The sequence below is a fragment of the Synchiropus splendidus genome, chromosome 15 (assembly GCF_027744825.2).
Source record: "Synchiropus splendidus isolate RoL2022-P1 chromosome 15, RoL_Sspl_1.0, whole genome shotgun sequence".
In the NCBI taxonomy this organism is placed as follows: domain Eukaryota; kingdom Metazoa; phylum Chordata; class Actinopteri; order Syngnathiformes; family Callionymidae; genus Synchiropus; species Synchiropus splendidus.
Window position 1 is genome coordinate 11,263,931 of NC_071348.1, and position 19,926 is coordinate 11,283,856.

Consider the following 19,926-nt stretch of genomic DNA (forward strand, 5'->3'; position numbering starts at 1 on the left):
ATTTTTAACAATTTATTGCAATATTGTAAGCAGTTTGCAATATTCAACACTTAAAGGACAAGTCAAACCGATTTGACTGAAAATAACTTCCATTTTATTTAGTACCTAAAGCCAGAGTTACATGTATACAGTTAACTTGAAAACAAAGAGTGCATCAAGCTTGTCACTTAAACTACCGTAACATTGAACAACTGTAGCAAAGAAACGTTTTTCCTTCTAAAACATGCTGAAAGCATCCTAACTAGCAATGCAGCTCACACTGTCAAATGTGAGGAACAATGTCCATTTATTTATTACAATGACTGATCACAAAATTGACTCTTATTTGACATGCAATTTAGTCATTTTTTAGAATAGTGTTGTCGTTGAAACCAAGCATACAAAGACCAGACTGAAGCCAAACTGAATGCAAAACTAACAGCATTTCAGATTTGTAGTGAAAAAATTACTACAATTTCTCTTGCAGTTAGAGACAAACGTGAAGAATTATGCTTCTGAACGCAGATGGATCTCAACGTCGGGACCTCAACGTCTCAATCTTGGACTTGGTGTGGTCTCATATTTGGTCTCAGGTTAGCTGGTCTTGACAACAACACTAATAAAGACATAAAATATCAGACGCTAGAGTTCTGAGATATATTGCTGTATCGCCGCGTGTCGCAGCAGGTAACACCAGTTAAGTGTTGTGTGTGCTGAATCAAACAATCTATGGAATCTAAAGTTGAAAATTGCTACACTAAATTAACACCAAGCAATTTTGAGTATCCATCAGCTCGAGTGATTCTGAAACACATCCGGCAATGTAGTAAGTCATCACAACGTTCCAATCATGTCTTTCAGTAATGAATTAGAAGCTAGCAAACCACTGCTCACAATGAGCTGCGGGGTACTACAATCCGTCTGAGTGTTTAAAAGAAACTGTTGTTCAGAGATTCAAAACAGCAACTCAAGCCAGGATGGTACGTCCATGTTCATTGGTGCAATGATCAACCAGCTATCCTCCCTGTTTGAACCTTTCATTTGGAGCACAGTGGGATATTTTCTCCACTTGCTGGAGCGAACGAAAATATGAGAAGGACTCAATGGTGAAGACATGTCAGTCTAGTAACAGAATCCTTATTAAGAGTGTGACCTTACATTGTCGATGAACTTGGCTGTTAAAGTGTTAAACTCATCAAGCACAATATTATTATTTATATATATATATATAGAGAGAGAGAAAACTTAATTTCAAATGATTTCAGAGACAACCTGTGAATTGCCTTTTGAAGAGATGATAAAAGCTCTTTGTGATGTGCGAGTTGACCTTTACATCAGCATAAATAAACAAGGGAGAAACTCAGAAGATTCAAAATGCTTTTGAAATAACTTCTCAGAAGCATCTTAACACAAATGAATAGCACAAAAAAAACACTTTAAATGACAATATTTCTGTGACATTTCTACCATCTAACCTTTAAGAATTCTTCAATAAAAAAATATACACATATTTGTCGTTGCTTACAAGTCAGTATAGTTACACAAATACTAATTGATGAAAAATGAGAAATATGCTGTGTTAACACTAATAACTCAGCTATCCACAGTGGACGGATTTCCATGGAAAATACATTTGTAAAACTTTTCTTTTACAATGTGTTAATCAGTTCCACCATGAGAGAAATGCTCCTAATTACTCCGTCTTCCTAGATTAGTTGATCTCAATAACTGCATACAGCTATTTTTAAAAAAAACTCAATTCTCAAAGTGTAATTAAAGTTGGCTTTTGTCTTTAAAAATGTAATTTGGCTGCCAACGGCTTGTGCCACAAAACCCAAAATAGCCCCTAAATAAGCAATTAATTTGAGAGATTAAGGGCTTAACTCACTGCTTTCGCTAAATTAATAGACAGCCACAAAGTGCGAATCAGGATTCAATAATCCTAGGCACAACATTTATTTGGAAGAGTTTTTACTTTTTAGATTTTCTCTCAAACAGTTGAAAACAAAGATGAGGCCTAAGCAACTAAAAGGCAGTAGAGCTGCATTTAGCTTTGATGGCCTTCAGTTGTCATACAGTGGGGAAACTGCTGTGTTATGTAGTATTTGAAGGTCCAATATTGTGTCCACATCGGGAGCTTTCAAAAGGTATTAGATCCCCCACAACAGTAAAGCTTCAAGCAGGAACGCTCCTCCACCACAATAATACATTGAAAAACTTGGTATTCAACGTCCAATGAACGTAGTGACCGCTCAGCAATTCTTTAAAAAGAAAAAAAAACTCTCACATTAATCTGATCTTAGAAGGAGATTGTGCAGAACCTCAGGCATTAGAGACAGACACAGTGCTCACAGCCACATCAGAGTTGCACGAGGGTATAAAATACTTTTGGTAATGTTATTAACAGACAGAAATCATTCAACTGGGATGGACCAAAATACAGATCTGCACCACACTGTAGCTCCGATTAGTTTACCAATTAGAAAAGCGTGGCTACTCATCTGTGCTGTCAAATACTGTCATTGATTTGAGTTTCATTCTCATGTTTCACCTGCATGCTCGGGTACTGAAAGCCTCAAAATGGAAAAACTATATCTCAAAAAATGCCTTACATGGGACCTCATAGAATCTCAGTTTTCTTTTCACACCAAGGGTCTTGAAACTCAGAGTGAGGTCTGTGGTTTATTGAAATGATTTATTAAATTTAAGTGCATTAATGCACTTAAGCTAATGCTTCAGAAAAATTCAAGGTGGTGACCGGACTCTGTGTGCCCAGCTTCCTGGCACATCTTTCACCACCTTTACCGCTGCTTCTTTGCTGGAATAACATGCAGAGGAATTTGGCTTTAATGCCAACCCAAACATCAATGGCTGGAACATTTATAAAAGTAGGGGCACAGATTAAGAGTCGCAAATAGAATGAGGCAAGTATCAAATATGACAAGATATTTAGTGACACATGCAGCACTGTCATGATTTTTGAGTGATCTTTTGCAAGAGGCAGGAGACCTTGACAAACAAGGAGCACATAACAAAAATCTCATCAAAGCATCTGTATTCAGAGTTGACAAGATGACCGACTCAGAAGTAGACACGAGCAAAGATGCCTCCGTGCTAAATGGACTGACATCTTGCTCTCGAAACACCAATTTAGGCTGAGAGGAACCCAGACAAGTGCACTCCCTTTCTTCCCGCCAGCCGGGATGTCAACAGGCGGCACCACCTGGCACAACCCTCTCCTCCAGTCTTACTGACATGCTGACAGCCCACTCCAGAAACCAGCACTAGGACACCTCCGTTCTTGGCCTGGGCTGACATCGTCTCGACAACCAGATGGGATTGAAGGTAAACAGGCTTAGTTTTCTCAGTATGGAACGTCGTCCAAACAGATTAGCATTAAAGGTAGTAAACAAAATCAACCTTGAGTAACCTTCATGACTTTTACTGTATGCAGAACTAACACACCTGAATCAGGAAGATTAATTGTAAAAAGTTGCACGAGCAAAACTGTTTTGCAGTTACTCACTAGGATTAAACATCACATACCAGATTCATCTTCAATATTTGCATCAGCAGACACGGATGTTATTAATTCTTAAAACATTTACTCAGCATACCCAGTCTTCATCACACACGTATGTTTAACAGTACTTATTATTAGTATTCCAATTCCTGTGATAAAATAAAGTCTTCTCCTACAGGCAAAAAAGAAAAACATTCCTTCCTGATTTTTGTTTGACAGAACAGTTCCAGTTTCCCTTTATGCATGTTTAGATTGACTGCTCTAAGCCTCCAATGCATCTGATCAATTCACATCACAACGTGAGTCACATTTCCCTTAGATTTTTCACTATGTTATTCCAATTCCAATAATGCAAGTCTTTCAACCTGATCCAAATGTTATTTAGAAGATATGCCACTATAATGGCATACAGGCATATCTTTTAAATGCTACGGGAGGGTTGTTAGTGTGATGTCTGATGATATCATGGCCCGATATTAGCAAGTATGTAATATCTGAGCATATGCTTACATCACAGCGCATTTTGAGCACTTTAAGGTAAATAAAACGTTTCCAATTACATCAGTTTGATGTGACAAGGCTCAATATTTTGGCAGCATGATGCTCTTAATCCTGTAAAATCCATATATTGGCCGTGTCATTGTATAAGCTGCAGGGTTAATACCGCAGCTTACATTGCAGAAATTATGGTCCCTTACTGCGTACCCATATCCTGCACCAGTGCAGTCTCACACGAGAAGAGGAATCACATACATTACCACGCTAAAATACTTTTTATTCAGGAAAATCTACCGCTTGCACATAAGTACATGCACATAAGGATGATGACAAGTGTCCATTATCTATTATTTGACGCACCTTTGCGAAGTGGGGGTTATTATTGTGCCTTTCATATATGCCTATTGTTTGTTCCTCGTATAAAATAGAGGGCTGACTGCACTCGCATTAGAATTCCAGCGACCATATTAGCCTCAGCAATTGAGCTCTTTCAGAAATTTGCTTGTTCCTAACATAAATGAACAGTTTTCAATATGGCTCGTGGTTCTCGCCCTAAACGCTGGATTTGTTTTTTTTTTACTTTGAATGCAAAGTTGTACTTGGTAAGAGCAATTTTCTTTTATGTTTATTTATTATAAATAATAATAATTGTTTTTTTTTATCTCTGGATAAGTGTGACCAAATCTGTTGTTCAAGAAAAAAAATTAAAATAAACTTTACCATTAATTAAGCCAAAGTAGTTCTTAACTGATAAAGACAATGGAAATTATGGCACAATATCAGCATATTGGATTTCAGTAAAATGTCAATTGTCTCTCTCAACTGTGAAAGAGAAAAATGAGCCCTCTTCGTCTTGCCACCACAATATAATGCTAAGAAAGAATTCTTCCAAAAACACAATAGCACAATAAGTTACTTGCACAAATATTCCATTCCTTTTTTTCATGCACTAATTGTGCAAGAGCTCAAGAACAACAAGACAGAAGTGGAAAAGACGGCTTGGCCTCATTTATATGCTTCTTTCAACTAAAATGTATCATTGAAATAATAATAAAAATGTCGCCATAACAACAATTTATCTTAAAAGGGCAATGCTACAAACCGCTAGAAGCAATTGTAAATCACAAGAGCCAGTATAGTAAGAGAAATGAGCTAAAAAAAAATGGCTTCCAACTGTAAACATTTCTCTGTTTCACATTTTTATTTCGTCCTTTCATTACATTTGGAGAAGCAAGAGAGAAGTAAAAATTGTTTTTTTTAAAGGTCTGCCAGAAGGTAAATGTTTGTCCAGCGAAGAAGTGTTTTTATTTAATCACCAAGTGTTTATTGGAGGCCAGCAAACACTACTCTGAACTCACCTCTGAAGCGGACATCAGACACTGAAACTAACAAGTGTTAGAACTTGACTGTGGTCATAAATCAGTCAAACCAAAGAAACTTTCTCTTAAACACATTAATTTGGGCATAAATCAAACCTCGGACATAACTGGGTGTTTGCAAAGTTAGCACAGAAGATGAAAGATGGTTGTTGACTCATTTCAAGTGATTTATTAGTCTTTGCCACTTTCTTAACTCGGACAGGACTACAACACTGATGCTGATAAATTGTCTTCTCCATCCAAAGTGTTCACGTGTTTGACTTTTATACGTCTGAATGCGCAGGACTAAAGCACCATAGACAGTCAGGCTATGGTGCTTTAACCAGTGTTTAACCTGAATAAATAGACATACATGCACAAATAATGTTGTGTAGAATTGTTGTGTGTGTGTGTGGATGTACTTAGTTTTATGAGCCATGCGCATTTTCATTTCACAGACGTGACTATGGATTCAAAATAAACCTGAGCAGTGGAGTGTGAGTGATACTCTGACCTCTAGTAGTTGGCTCTTGTTGTACTCTCTGCGGTGCTGGAAGATACACTGGCTGAGAACGGAGTACAGTCTCTCCAGCTGCTCCACGCTGAAGCCTTCGCTCTTCCTCACTGCTGCGTCCAAAAGAGCCTGGAGAGAAACACAAAAAACTTTTCAAACATCAGTCTTCCTTCCTTGTCATGATGGAGCAAACACAATCAGAGGAGCGGCCAACAACGGCTCCAACAAGCCAAGCCCTGAAGGGTCAGCCGTTTTCAAAAGCAATTACACTCAGACTGACAGCTAATTTAGCCACATCATAATTAGAAGCGAGTTTACATTTCTCTGCTACTGTAATTAAAACATCGTGGACAGTCAAAAGCCTTTTTAATTGACCTGTTCCCCCCGTGTTGCCCGAGCCGACCAGACTGTTTAAACACACAGCTCATCTGGATGCATGAACTCCGACAGAAAAGACACAACAATTACAGTCTTCACTTCACAGACAGAAGAGGAAAACACAAACTTTGGAAGACATTAGTTATGTGCGGTGGTTGAACACGTGAAAGCAAAGCCATATCACCACCGCAGATTTGAATCATTAGACGCAACAACAAAGTTATTGATGTTCTTTATCGGCAAGAAACAGAATGACATGAGGCAGAAAAGAAGAGGGCGGTTTTCAGCGTGACGGGTGGTGAACGTTTTCATTACAAGACACTTTGCCTCATCATTTGCTTTTCCACTGTTTTTATCACAACAAACAAATAATCGAATCACGAGGACCGTGGTTCCCAAAATAATTTCCCTACAGAGCATTAAACTTTTAAAGTTATTATCTTCAAGCTCATTACGGTCACTGCAGAGTCGTTGTTTCGCGTAATAGCTGCTGGAATGTTAACATGCATGAGCAGTAGAATTCGGTTCCACAGTTCCTACACAAGGTGTTGAATTTGAATTTCACCAGTGACATACTATTAAGTTACTCATGATGTTGGTCATAGAATTTAAAAAATAGCAGGCAGGTTGGTCTTGTCAATGTCTGTTAAATGAGTACAGGCAGACTTTGTAACCTGACTTTAAAGACTGGTTATCACCATGGATTAGACACACACATTACGTAATAAAATAATGTTGTCATTCACACTTCCTTCACATTAGTGGATAAAGTAGATCTTGTCAGATACAAAGGTGCAAAGAAACACAGTGGGCAGCACTTGCAATGCAAACACAACAGCAAAAAGAATCTTGGTGATAATGAACAAGAATGAATGAAGCAGATTTACTTGTGGTTTTGATTTGTTTGAGTTTATGAGTGATGTAAGTTGAGCGAGAGCATTAAAGAGGTCCTGGAACGCACCTGTGGCTGTAGTTTAAAAAAAATAAAGTTTCTAGAGTTTGATTTATCACCATTCAATTTCGACTGAAGCCTTCTTTCGCATTTCAATAAGAGCCTGGCCGCACACAAATTAAGGCCATATATATTTTGACTATATGCAGCAGGAAAATGTTTTCAACTTCATGTTTCAAACAGGACAAATAAAAACATGAGGGGAACTAAGGTGACACTTTTCAACAGCAAACCAATTGAGTACCTTAATAACAAGTATGGAAGTGAAAATTAAGCATGTAATCCACTCATGGCGCAGCACAAGCTGAGAACTTGGATGGATGCATTTTTTAGCGTCACCCCTTCCAGTCTGGCATCAAAGAGTTATTAGGTTTTCATTGGGCTCCTCGTGCAGACGGTAAAAAGCAGAGCCACGTGGTGAAAAGATGCCAATTTTGTGAATATACTCATGAAAGGATTAATTGACATAATTACGCTCTATTTCAATGGTGAAAATGCATCATGGCTCTGCTTCCACTTCCCTTTCATCTGTATTTGTTTTATGCTCGAGGTGCATTTCCTAGTTTACAGAGCACTGCCTCTTTTATAAAGCATCTCTTCGGCTATATCAATGTTTAATGGAGTCACACTTTCATCCCAACTAGTCCTCACTTTTTTTTTGTTAATCTCTCACTACTGATTTATTTATCTTTTCATCCTAATCTTGCTCTTTCCAGCTCCTCTGCCTCCAGTCTTAATTTATTCTCCTCTTACTATTAGCCATCTGATTGCAGAGGGCGTAGTTTGCAGCTTTTGTCAGCTTGATCACGGAGCCTTTGACAGTGTGTGGTAAATGGTACAAGTGTGTCTTACATGGGGGTTCTGTGATTGAGTAAGCCGAGTGCACACAAAAGGGCAGTAATCCCGTGTGCTTGACTGCTGTCGACATGGGCCATTTAACCTCACGCCCCTCTAAACACCAGCTCTATTTTACCACTGCCATCTTTAGTCACATCTTCATCGGAGCACTTCTGCACACACCAGAGTGAGACGCGATTATGCAGTTCAGTCAGGAATAACTCAATTCTAGTTCATCAAGGACTGCTATAATTCAAGGGATGACTTGAATCAGAGCAGCGGTCTTGGTCTCAACATTGATGGTATTTCCACCGTGAACTCTGATCCAAGCGAAATGTCACGACTAATAAACCGACACGTGACTTTACATGGCGATCTTTGTGTATAATCTTGACATTAATTCCAGTGTCGGGTGTGAGCATATTGGATTTTGGGGATGTTTGAGTTTGTTATCTTTAGGTTATTGAAATGTCTGTTAAATACGCTACGCCTCAGAATTAATTTGGCCCATTTACATTACTAGACTTTCCTTTACAATAGTATCATAGCCACACTTTTCATAGCCCAGCTGTTAAATCTGCATTTTGGAAGTGGGTTAAGAATATGGCCAGCATTTAAGCAGTTTTGCATGTACAATGAACCAGATGTTTTGCACTCACATCGGTAAAAACAAGGAGGTCAAATCACAGGAGAGAACACAAATCATTGAAAATACTATCTACGAGTTAAAGTGTTCTTTTTTGTGTCTGTTCCTGTCATCAAAATACAGAGACATAATATTGTTTGTTCAAATCCCAATACCAATATACATAGAAATAAATACAGATCGGCAAATCAAACCATGTTTCTCACAGCAGCCACACACTTTCTTATATTTCAGCTTTATGATGTTCACTGTGCTCGTGCGTCTCATCCAGGTGACATTGTTTACTTTAATTATACTAGTTTATAATACAGCAAAAACAAGAGGATTTTTATGTACTTACATACACATACCATGCTGACAAAATCTGTCGAAGTCAAACACAACAAGAGTTACACCATAGTACGGAGACACTAACCAGTAAGTAATGTCGAACACATGTAGGAGGAAACTATTGTATATAAGCCTTCATCTTTGATCAGAAAGTGAAGCATGTGGGTAAGTGCATGAAAAGACTTCCACCAACTGTGAACAAAAGCGACTGGAAGCAAAAAGAGGAAAAACAAGAATATAAAGCCCTTCTGCAGTCACTGTCATCAGGGACTTTATTAAGCCTCCAATATCTCCCAGAGAACAATTCTTTCCATCTAACTTTGATATTTTTCTCCTTCACTTAGACCAAAAAATAAATTATAAATGAAGCAACGTTGCTTGTTCTCACCGATGCCCAAACAGCTTAATTAACAGCAGATGGTGCATGAGCCCAGTGAATGATTTGCCAAAAACATTTTGTGACAACGGCAAACCGTTTGGCTTACGGTGGCGGAGCGCTCTGTCACAGGTAATGCAATATAGGTTGTGTTTCAGGGGACGGAAGAAATCACGACAAATTATATTAGCCTGTTCTCAGCTCATTAAAGTAAAACATTTCTGCCTTGCTGCCAGATCTCTGCAGAAGCTGACAAAGCGGCATCAGTTGGCATCAACTCGGCCATTCAGTCACTAAAATATTTACAGCTCAGACTTTTTATTCATCTCTTGGGGGCGTGAGTGATATAACGCGATCCAAGTCAGGTACCTTCTCTGAAGATTTCATTAATAAAACTCCTCTTGACAATAAGGACCAAAGCAATGGTAATCTCAAGCTCAAATGAAAGTTGGCATGAATACAGTGGGTCTCACTTCCGGCAAGCTGCCGTTAGAAAAGAGCTGCTGAATTATAAACGAAGACCCGTCATTTGGTCCTGATTTCTCCTTATATGTGATTTCACCTTTTTCACCATGTTCTTTGGCTGCAGGCATATCAAATGTTTTAGACATTGGTCTTCATTCTGAGTAATTGAGTATTCTGATCGGATTCTGAGTAATTCATTCAACTCTCCCCATTTGTGCAAAACCAAGTGAAAACTCTTGCTAGCTAATTATCAGATTAGTTAGTAAATAATCAATATAAAGTACTGATAAGAATTAAAAAGGAAGCCACTGAAGGTTCACCCTAAACATAACATAATGACTGACTATTTACAGTAAATAAGCCTGTAGTTACGACTATTAATAGTTAATACGTGTCCCCTAATCGAAAGTGTAACCCAAGTATTCTCGCCACGAATATGGGACCAAGGACACATCAGAGGACAAACACCATTGTCATCACATACTGGGTAATTAAAACTCAAATGTATATCTTAAATAACACGTGTTTACAACAATTTGCACACATTTACTTTCTTTCTGTTCTGTTTAAAACACTACAATCAGACATATGTGCGTAAGTCAACCTGCACACATCATATGCCAACTAGACCAAGTTTTATTGATGTTGTTTTGGGGGGTAAGATAGGGAGTAACCAAAATACATTTGTCATCTTTCACTTCCAACTTGGCTAAAATAGAGTTTTGTTTACAAAATATAGTTATAAATAGCAATGATAATAAATCAGTATCACAAGATGAGATACCTAGGTTCAATTGGTATGATATATTGCTATATCAATATCAGGTGAAGATTTAGGAATGAGGATCAGCAAGTCATATGAAACTGGCAGAACAATTACAAATTGACTTTATAAAAAGTTAAAAAGCAGTGTCATGTTCAAGTAGTGATACTCCCAGTAATGTATCAACCTCCATCACCTTTTCAATACAGGTCAACTGAACTTTACCATTAAATTATAAACCAAATATGCTTGCTTTCCTAATTGCAGTTTAAAGATCAGAGGTTTTCTTTAAGAATAAGAAGTAAAAACGCATTGGCACATTCAGCAACATTCTAATGAACAGTAACCAATGCAGCTGAGAGAGGAGTAGTAAAAAGCACTTAATTACATCTCCCTTGACTGACATTCAACTTGGTCTGCATGCAGATTTTGCCATCATAATAGAATGAGCATTAAAAAGGGGAAATCAAATGATAATGTTTGACTGTCAGAGTGGGATGTAATAAATGTCACTGATCTCCCATTATTAGTGAAATGTGTCATCCGCACAAGGAACACATTGGGATCTTCAGAGAAAAGAGAATTTGGAGAAACAAACCTGTAGAGAGCAGTGAAAAATGTGTAAGGAACTTAAATAATATCCAACCAACAATGCTTAGTGGCAAGGGTGTTTAAATTTCTGTTCAGTTTATAGCGGCACGACAACATTGCAGTTATGAAATCAGTCACAAGGATTAAGTGCCGTCATCAGATAGCAGGCTTTTTTTTTTCCATCATGCTTCAGGACTGACTGTCATAAGTAATCCACAATGCATATTGTTGCAGTTTGCCTGTCGATCATTGTCAACAAATTCTATATTTAAAGGACTTTCATATCTAGATAAGCCGTAAAATATTTAGCTTTTCAAATTGTGGTGAGTTATGTAGCTGCATAAAGTACATGCAGTCACACATCAGGAGGCAGCTCATGAAAAGGGATGCGGATTTGAAAGCAGATTGCCCCTCTAGTGCTTTGAGGGTTATCATATATCCTTCTTACCCTGATCTAATGTACTGTATAACCAATCATGAGTACAAAACCCTACACAATCCGAATCATAAATTTATATATCCCACGGATTAAGTGGAAAGCATGAAGTGTGAGCCTGGTAAAAGGCACAATAAATCACCCCAGCGGCTGAAAAGAGGACAAACTTCAACAGCATATAAAGGAAAGGATGACAGATTTGGGCGTTTATGGGTTCTGCTGACACAACCGGCCTTCACATGTAGAGCCAGAAGCCACAGCCATGTGCGATTATATGCAAATCACTACTGTCAAGGCCATCCAGGGGAGATAAATGAAAATAAAGGAAGCACTACAAACACAGCTTAGTTTTTTCATTGACAATCATATTGGTCCGGCACTGCCATCAAGTCGTTTCTCTTTGTTCAGTCATGCCACATGACTACCTTGCACTGCCATTTGTGCAATAAATGAAGGTTGACACCAAACTGAAGTAGGGCCATTATTGTTGACAAGCTTTTATCGGGTGAAAAAAAATAACCGTTTGGTCATACTGTAATAACCAAGAATTAAATAAGACAGTAAAAGCTGTTACATGCACCATTCTTTCATTGCAAATTGCAGCGCAATATGCTGTAAAACCATTATTAGTAATCGCAATTGTGTTTTCCTAACCCTTTAAAAACATTGTTCTGACAATGTAGGCAAGCACAATACAAAGCATACCACATACTTTTGGCATTAATGTCAAAAAGCTTACAGGTACGGACTAAACGGAGCAGTAATACCATGGGGGCAGTGAAGCCGTTTACTCCCTGATATGTAGCTCTAATGAGATACAAAAAAAAAGACATAACAAAGGTGGAAATACTCCGTCCTCCAGTCGCGATATACGATATATTTAATGGCCTCACCAACCACCGCCTCCTATGAAGATGTCTCTGTTGCTTCTTTTGTGCAAGAGGTACATTATCAATACATATGGACGCACTGTACGTGCTCAGTGACGTTAACATCATTTGAAACGGACGGGTACATTTTCGTACATAAAGGTTACCTCAAGTTGGCACAATATATCAAACTAAGATTTTTAACATTTATAAAACGAATGCCTCTGAGGCCCTTTTACGCACCCATATATTTGACTTGATGTGAATAATAACATTCAAGTTCTTCAATTCAAAAGCCTAGTATGATCCCCACCCATACAAACAGTAAAATGTGTCCAAGTTCTTTGATTCCGGGAAAAATAATACACAGATTTTGCGTCACGCTCCAGTTAAATGTCACAAATAATGAGCCTTTCACGTTCAATAAATATAAGAGAAGAAGAGAGAGAAGAGTTCGGAACTTAATCTGACGCCAAACACACATTAGGAAGCCTTCCAACCCTGCCGGCAGATATCTGCTTAAACGGCGAGTCTCATCTCGTGCACCGGAAATTCAATTTGTTCCGTAAGCCAGGGATGAAAAAGCAATTATTCACAGTCCCCCTTTTTTTCCACGATCTGTTTCTTAAAGATATCTCGCTTCTTACCCCACTAACAATTAAACTATGAGATTAGTGCTTTTGTGGCTGTTCATGTGAACAGTCAGCTGAAGCAAAGATTAAACCAGATAAAACGCCTGTCAATCAATTTGACTGAGAGTTTCAGGAACGGTGAGACATGCTACCACGAGATGGCTTATATGTGGGGTGGAGGGAAAAAAGACACTGAAGTTTTGATAGCTTGATGTCACTTTCGAGTAGGAAGCAAGTGAGCGCATGTCACAAGTGCACGCCTTTTACACCAATTACACAACACAGAACCCCTTAAAACCAAGTCAACCCCCTCCTCTCCATCTACGAGAAGTGCTGTCAGGGGAGCCAACTGAGCCGAAGCTCCAATTTACACATGGGGAATTAGGTGGGAGCATGCCGAGACTGAGCAAACTTCCATGAACTTAATTCTCTGTCACTTGAGCATATTTTGGGAGAAAGTTGGTGGATGAATTGGGGCATAGAAAAGCTCATGTTTGAGTCATCAACATTTTGTTGCAGACCCCACCTGTTCATTCAAAGACGCTAAATTGCTTTGCCAAAGTAATTGGCTTCCTTCCTGCATGGATAGAAGGGATACAAAATGCTGATAGAAGAAAAGGAATAGTGGAATAACCACGTGGTGAGCAGAAACGAGGGATAAGCCTCAGAGGTTAGAGGCATCCATGTGAGAAGGACAGTGTGACATCAGGCGTTCCAAAACAGACCTACGGATCTAGATTAAGCTTAAAGGTTGGCTGCCCATGAGTGGCTTTGCCCATTTCTCATAACAAATCCCACTCACAAAAATCCTCAATACTTGGGCTGCCTACAAGTCCTCAATCAAACACAACTGCTTCACATACTAGCCCTGTGACAATCAAAATGTATGCTTGGAAAGCCAGCTGAAACTTCCAAAGTATTACGGACATGAACCCAAATGGAGGACTTTGAGAAGGATCGGTATTTATCAGTCCAACGCGAGCCAAAGAAGAAAGTTGTAAAGCCTGTCCCGCCAACAATTTCATGACAGCTTCCAGGTGGTAAAGAAAATGTAAAAACATTTTAAGTCAGTCTAACGTTCAAGGTAAATAAAGCAGTGAACATAAAACAAAATGACCAAATGTGTTTTTACCGAAAGTCGCTGGTAGTCGACCACAACTGGAGGGCGTGGGGGTGGAACTGGTTGCATCGCCTCTTCTGCTCTTTCCAAAGATCCCGCATGATGCTCTTCTGATGAACTCTGCTTGCCATTTTCAATTTCCCCTGTCAGACAGTAATCACTCAGGATCAGAGGATTAACAGAGCCGTGTATAACCAAATGGACTGTAATTTACGTAGCTAACTAGAGAACAAAAGTAAAAAAAATCTTCTATTTGAAAAAGGCAGATAGAGGATTATCTCTTGTCTATATCTGACAGTGTTCGAAACACTGGTTCAGATTGTAATGAGAATAGTGGCAGAGCAGTCCAGTGGCTTAAAGAGCCAGAGTTTGTGCGCGTGTTGTCCTTCAATGATTTCTCCTTACTCGAACAGCGCTATTAGTTCTGTCTTTCAGCTGGCTCCTGCTCATCTTCAGCCAAAACACAATCCCTGAACAATCACACACAGTCTAAATGGCTAATGCTGGACTCGATAAAAGATGGCATACTGGAGCAAAAACACTGATTAAGTCAGTGGGTGTTCAGGATCGAGAACAAACTTCTACGCAACTTTTGGCTCCCTGGCATTTCTGTGTTTCAATAGGTCTATTTGTAGGCCTCTATGCTTTGAGACAGATATTTGACTAAACAATCAGACCAATCTATACTCAACAGCTTCAAGATTTTACAAGGGAGCCAATGTAGCATTTACCCCAGCTCTGATGTTCATGGGAAAATATCTTAAACAAAAACATTACAACATAGACAGGATATTTAACTGAAAAAATCCTTCAGGCCGCATGACTTGACATTAGTCTTTTGTAGATTGGAAATTATTCAAATGATATCTAGAAAAATAACAACAAGTACTATCAATATTATTACAATGAATTCATCCCCTTTGAACACAACATTCATGAATATGATGATACATTTAAAAGGAGCAAGTAAATTAATGACTACAATGTATTCAATTTACCTTCTTTGTCTCGATCTCCCTTTTCATCTGCTGTTGTCATGCTCCTATGTTGGAGAGGGGGCTCCTGAGTTGGTGTCACCTCATGTTTGTCTTTGTGCTTGTCTTGTTCCGGCGGGGTAGCCGGGCCCTGAGGAGTCCTTTTTTCAACCTCATGTGTTCTTAGGCTTAGTGAGTCCACACTATCCATCGACTCGTTCCCGTTCACGCAGTCCGTCTGAACTGACAGGCCGTCAGCAAGCTTGGACTGAGTTTCAGCAGCGGAAGACTCCAACATTTCGCTCAGTGAGTGTTTTCTAGTACTATTGGCCCCCGGTTTGGCTCGCTGCTCCTTAGGTCCTGGCTTGTCATGTGAATCACCTACTGCTGGGGGTTCAACAGGAGGTTCATTGGAGCTTTCCTCCTCCATGGAAGAGACGTGAGGATGATGGCCATTGGCCTGAGTGCCTGTGGTGTCGCATGACGAATCCTCATCCAGTGTCAAACACATGTCACTGGGCCCTGTAGCTCCCAACTCTGCCTCAGGTTCATACTCTTCCTCCTCCCCTTCAGTTTCTTTCTTGTAAATCTTTTTCTTGCGGATAATTCCTCTTCCCCACGCTGACCGCCGGCGAAGCTTTCTTTTTATAACTGTAACTGAAGAAAGCAAAGATATTAAGAAAAAGTACATCAAACAAAGGTTGTTATATTCACACACAACATTGAAAAATGAACAGGTATGGGATGAGCACTACAAAGTGTTCTGATGATGAAAATAAGACAGATAAGAGATAGAACAGTTATAGTGCCGCTTTTATGCATTGCAAGTAGCCAGCTGATAAAGTTTTAGTAGCTTGAAAAAAAATGTTATTAGGTTGTATTCAAAAGAGGATGGATCAAAGAAGCAGAAGACCTTTGACCGGGAGAACATTTTTCATCTTGACCCTGGGTTGTTCACACCTGAGATCCCTGAGTCACAGCTGGTTGAAGTAGTCAGTCTGGATAAACCGTTACACTTCACAATGACCAAGCAGCTGAATATAAATCGTTGGATTAATAGTTGCATGAAAGAACTCCAGTGTCTTCCAACATGGTGCAAACATTACGGATGAAAATGCGGCATTAGGGGAGAGAGATTTTAATCTTCGTAACTGGAATTGCAAACATTTTGTTGATGGGTTTCTTCCCTTTCATCACTCTGGTAATGACCTTCTTAATGGACAGCCATGCATTTCTTATCAGCCACATGGAAATAGCCAACAACCTGGCGGGAAATTGTGAACAATTAGTGCCCACCGTAATGCCTTTGAGGAGCAGTTTCTTTTGTGTGAAACGGGGTAGTTTATACTGAATCCTCCAATAGATTCACTCAAAGGATGCAACAGGAGAAGAAAGACTGTCGTTTTTCCCTCAACTTCCTACATGGATTGTTTCACAATGTGCTGACAGTGGGAATCACTATCTGAAGAAACACCCGCACTGCTGAAGAATTGAAATCCATCTTCATCGAATTGCAGCCATTTTAAATTCACTTTTGGTCGGTGCTGCTGTGGAAGTGCTCGCTGCCGTGCCATCTCACTAGGGGGCTGATGGAAATCATTGATGGTTGTAGATTATTCTACATGCACATGATGATGACCACCAGACAAAAAAAAATCACCTCAAAGAAGTTCAATACAATAAAACAACAGCAATTTCCTCAATGAGCAAAGTAGAAGTGTCACAATATTCATGGATTGGGATGACATTTTGGGAAGTTTGAATTTTAAAGAGATAAATGTGTAATTATATGGTCATGGTGCTTTCTCTATGTAAATGTTCATGGGATTTGGGGCTCCCTGGAGTCATATGCTACTGTCACACCAAAAAGAGATCTTCGGTTTTACAAAATGAAACAATTAAAACATACAATTTAAACTCATCACTGACCAAAACAATGCAAGAATAATAATAAAATAACCAGTCGAATAAAAACAGGGGAGCAGTACATGTTGTTCTTCAGTGAGAGATTGTTCAATGACAATCTGGCAGGATCGATGCTTGACCATTTGGAAGGAGATGCTGTGCTAAAGAACAAACAAAGACCTTTGTGTAACTTCACCATTAAGACTGGGAAGCAGAATTGAGGCAACTATCTAATCTAATTATTATTAAAAAATAATAAAATTATTATTAAAATAATTATCAATCATCTACATCAGGTAATAAGACAGTAATGCTTTGTGGAGGTGGATTAGATTCTTCTTTCACAAGAACCATCTACGCCAGGAAATAGGTGGTCACATTCAAAGCAATGGAAAATAAATAATTTCTTTGCCAAGATATAAGCCGTCCTTCTTTACATGTGAAAACCAAAGGCTCGAAAGGGGTCTTGCTGGGGTCAGATATCACTCACAGGGCAATGAAGCAAACTCTTAAGGGAGGCAAAGGTGAGACAGAATGGCAGCAAATGACTGGTCACATTCATCTCTTAAATAATGCATGAAAACTGTGAGAGCATGAACAGCCAACCATGGAGAGGAGATATGCCTGCAGCAGAGCGGACGCGAGAAGAGAAAAAAAAAAAAAAAAAGAGAAAGCGAACAGAACCTAACCACTTTGTAATAATTAAAAGTGCCCACAGGAATGATCACATGGCCAGAAAAGTCAGAGATTTGTCATATCTACCTGCCAGTGCGGCAGGTCGGTTTCCATATGCAAGAACTATAAGCTTGAGAGAGAAAAACAGGTCAAAAAGTTTCCAATTTTGACAGAGGAAGTTAATGAATAAATTAAGCTCCCCAGTCCAGCGCTCAGAAGCATTCAAGCCACATACTTATTCTATTGAAACTAGCCATCAAAATCCCTCTTTGGTTTGGTGCACCAATAAGGTGAGAAAGAAGGTTCTTCCAAAACATCTTTAAAGAAAAATGATATTCTTATACTAGTGGCCCTCCACTAATAGTCCAAGCACTAACCTGATTCGTTGATAGGTTTAGGTTTCTTCTTACAAAGTTTTAATGAAACTCATGTTAATGTAAAGTTAAAGCGACACTGACTCAATAGTATCCAATCCAATAACATGCTAGTCTTTTTATGACTAAAAAAGGCTTATTAAAAAAAAAAAAATTACGCCCACCATTAATCAAAGTCAAAAATAAAAACAAAGTAATTGACCTGAATTGCTTACTTCCTATGAGTCAAATGTTTTTATCCAACAGAATATATGTTGAAGTTTTAAAGCAGCCAGGAGGGTAATGGGAGAGAGAACGGTATTATTGTGCTGACAATATGTGGGATTTCCAGGTCACAATAGGCAGTTTGTCAAATGATTTGACATTTTAATAAAACGTCAGCTTGCATAAATGAGCTCATCTTTTCCATTGCAACTGAAGGTGATCAATCACCCTAGATAATGTTCAATTCTCACTCAGTGTAATCTTTAACATCTCGTGGATGTAAAAAATGTAAATATATATATATCCACAAATGTATAATATGTTTCACAAAAATGGAAGGGAAGCTGCAGTAGGCTGACGATATCGCAACCACATTCATATTACAGACCACATTATTCATCCCAAGCATCAGCGTCTTTGTGTACATCTGCTGCTTGGTAAATGACCTGTGGAGAGTACCTATGGTGTTCGTTCAAAAAGACAGATACAGTCTCATGCACCAGTAGCCCACAGCACTACTGCATCTCAGCTTGGCCAGTACAAGCCTGCTGGTTGACAAAAAAAATAAAAACCTATTTTGGCGGTGGTTAAAAGTGCAGAAAACTATTTTGATGGAGTTCAACTAAGCTGCTGTTCAAACATCCAAACACAGGGCACTATATTTCAAAGATATTCCAACTGCCTCATGGAGAGAAGTAAAACCAGATAAATGTTTTTTAGTGTATCAATCAAGTACTACTCAAGCGGATAAACCCTGTCCCTGACAAAAGCCTCTTTGCTGTCCATCTGTTTGACAACTCAATACTGCTCCTAAAAAGGTGTGAAGAAGGTCTCGATGAATTGTCTGCTTTACACTTGGTCAGAGCAAGTTGACCACATTTCACTTTCCCAGGTGGAGCAGCTTCCTCCAGAGGTTTTTGCTTGGGTCACAGAATCAGATAAAACAGTAAAGCCTGGCAGTCAACCTTGGTGTAGACGGACAAAAACATGGAAATAAAAATTCAGATATGTCCTTCATCGACTTATGAAAAGAGGTTTAACAACGGGAGTAAATTTCAAGGCGCCAGTCTGTGAGATTGATATGGTGAATCACCAGAAAATACTTTTTTTCAGAACCAGATAATAGTAGCCTCTCAGTGTGCAGAAGACCAAGACCAGAGTTTTGACTTTTTTCAAGGAAGTGTACATATGAATATGTTTCATGGCTATTCATTTGGATCACTAATACCCACAGCACACATTCATCAACAAAAAGCTTTTACGCATTTTCCAGTCCAGGTTTACACAGCATAAAGTCAGCCACATTAATGAGAGGGAACAGCACACACGGCACAACCTGCTTGATCACCTGCAACCACACAAAGGTCTGACTTAAACACTACTGATGAGTTGTCCTTGGAAACTCCTAATGATTGGTAAGATGAGAAAAGGCAGGACGATGGAGGAGGAGGGAAGAAAACAAAAAAGCATCTAATCTCTGGGTTTAATGGAGATGTGGTGATTAGTCTGGATAAGTGCAATTTGAGA

At 39.0% G+C, this 19,926-nt stretch overlaps 1 protein-coding gene across 1 annotated transcript in view; it reads right to left on the bottom strand.

The window, feature by feature from the left end:
* The window catches only part of atad2b (ATPase family AAA domain containing 2B), a 66,939-nt gene that overhangs the window by 7,903 nt on the left and 39,110 nt on the right, over positions 1–19,926 (bottom strand). The window contains exons 25-27 of the mRNA XM_053844037.1: positions 15,266–15,898; positions 14,280–14,410; positions 5,873–6,001 (exon numbers count right to left, since the gene is read on the bottom strand). Of these exons, the coding sequence (XP_053700012.1) occupies positions 5,873–6,001; positions 14,280–14,410; positions 15,266–15,898 (893 nt within the window). The remainder of the gene's footprint in view (positions 1–5,872; positions 6,002–14,279; positions 14,411–15,265; positions 15,899–19,926) is intronic.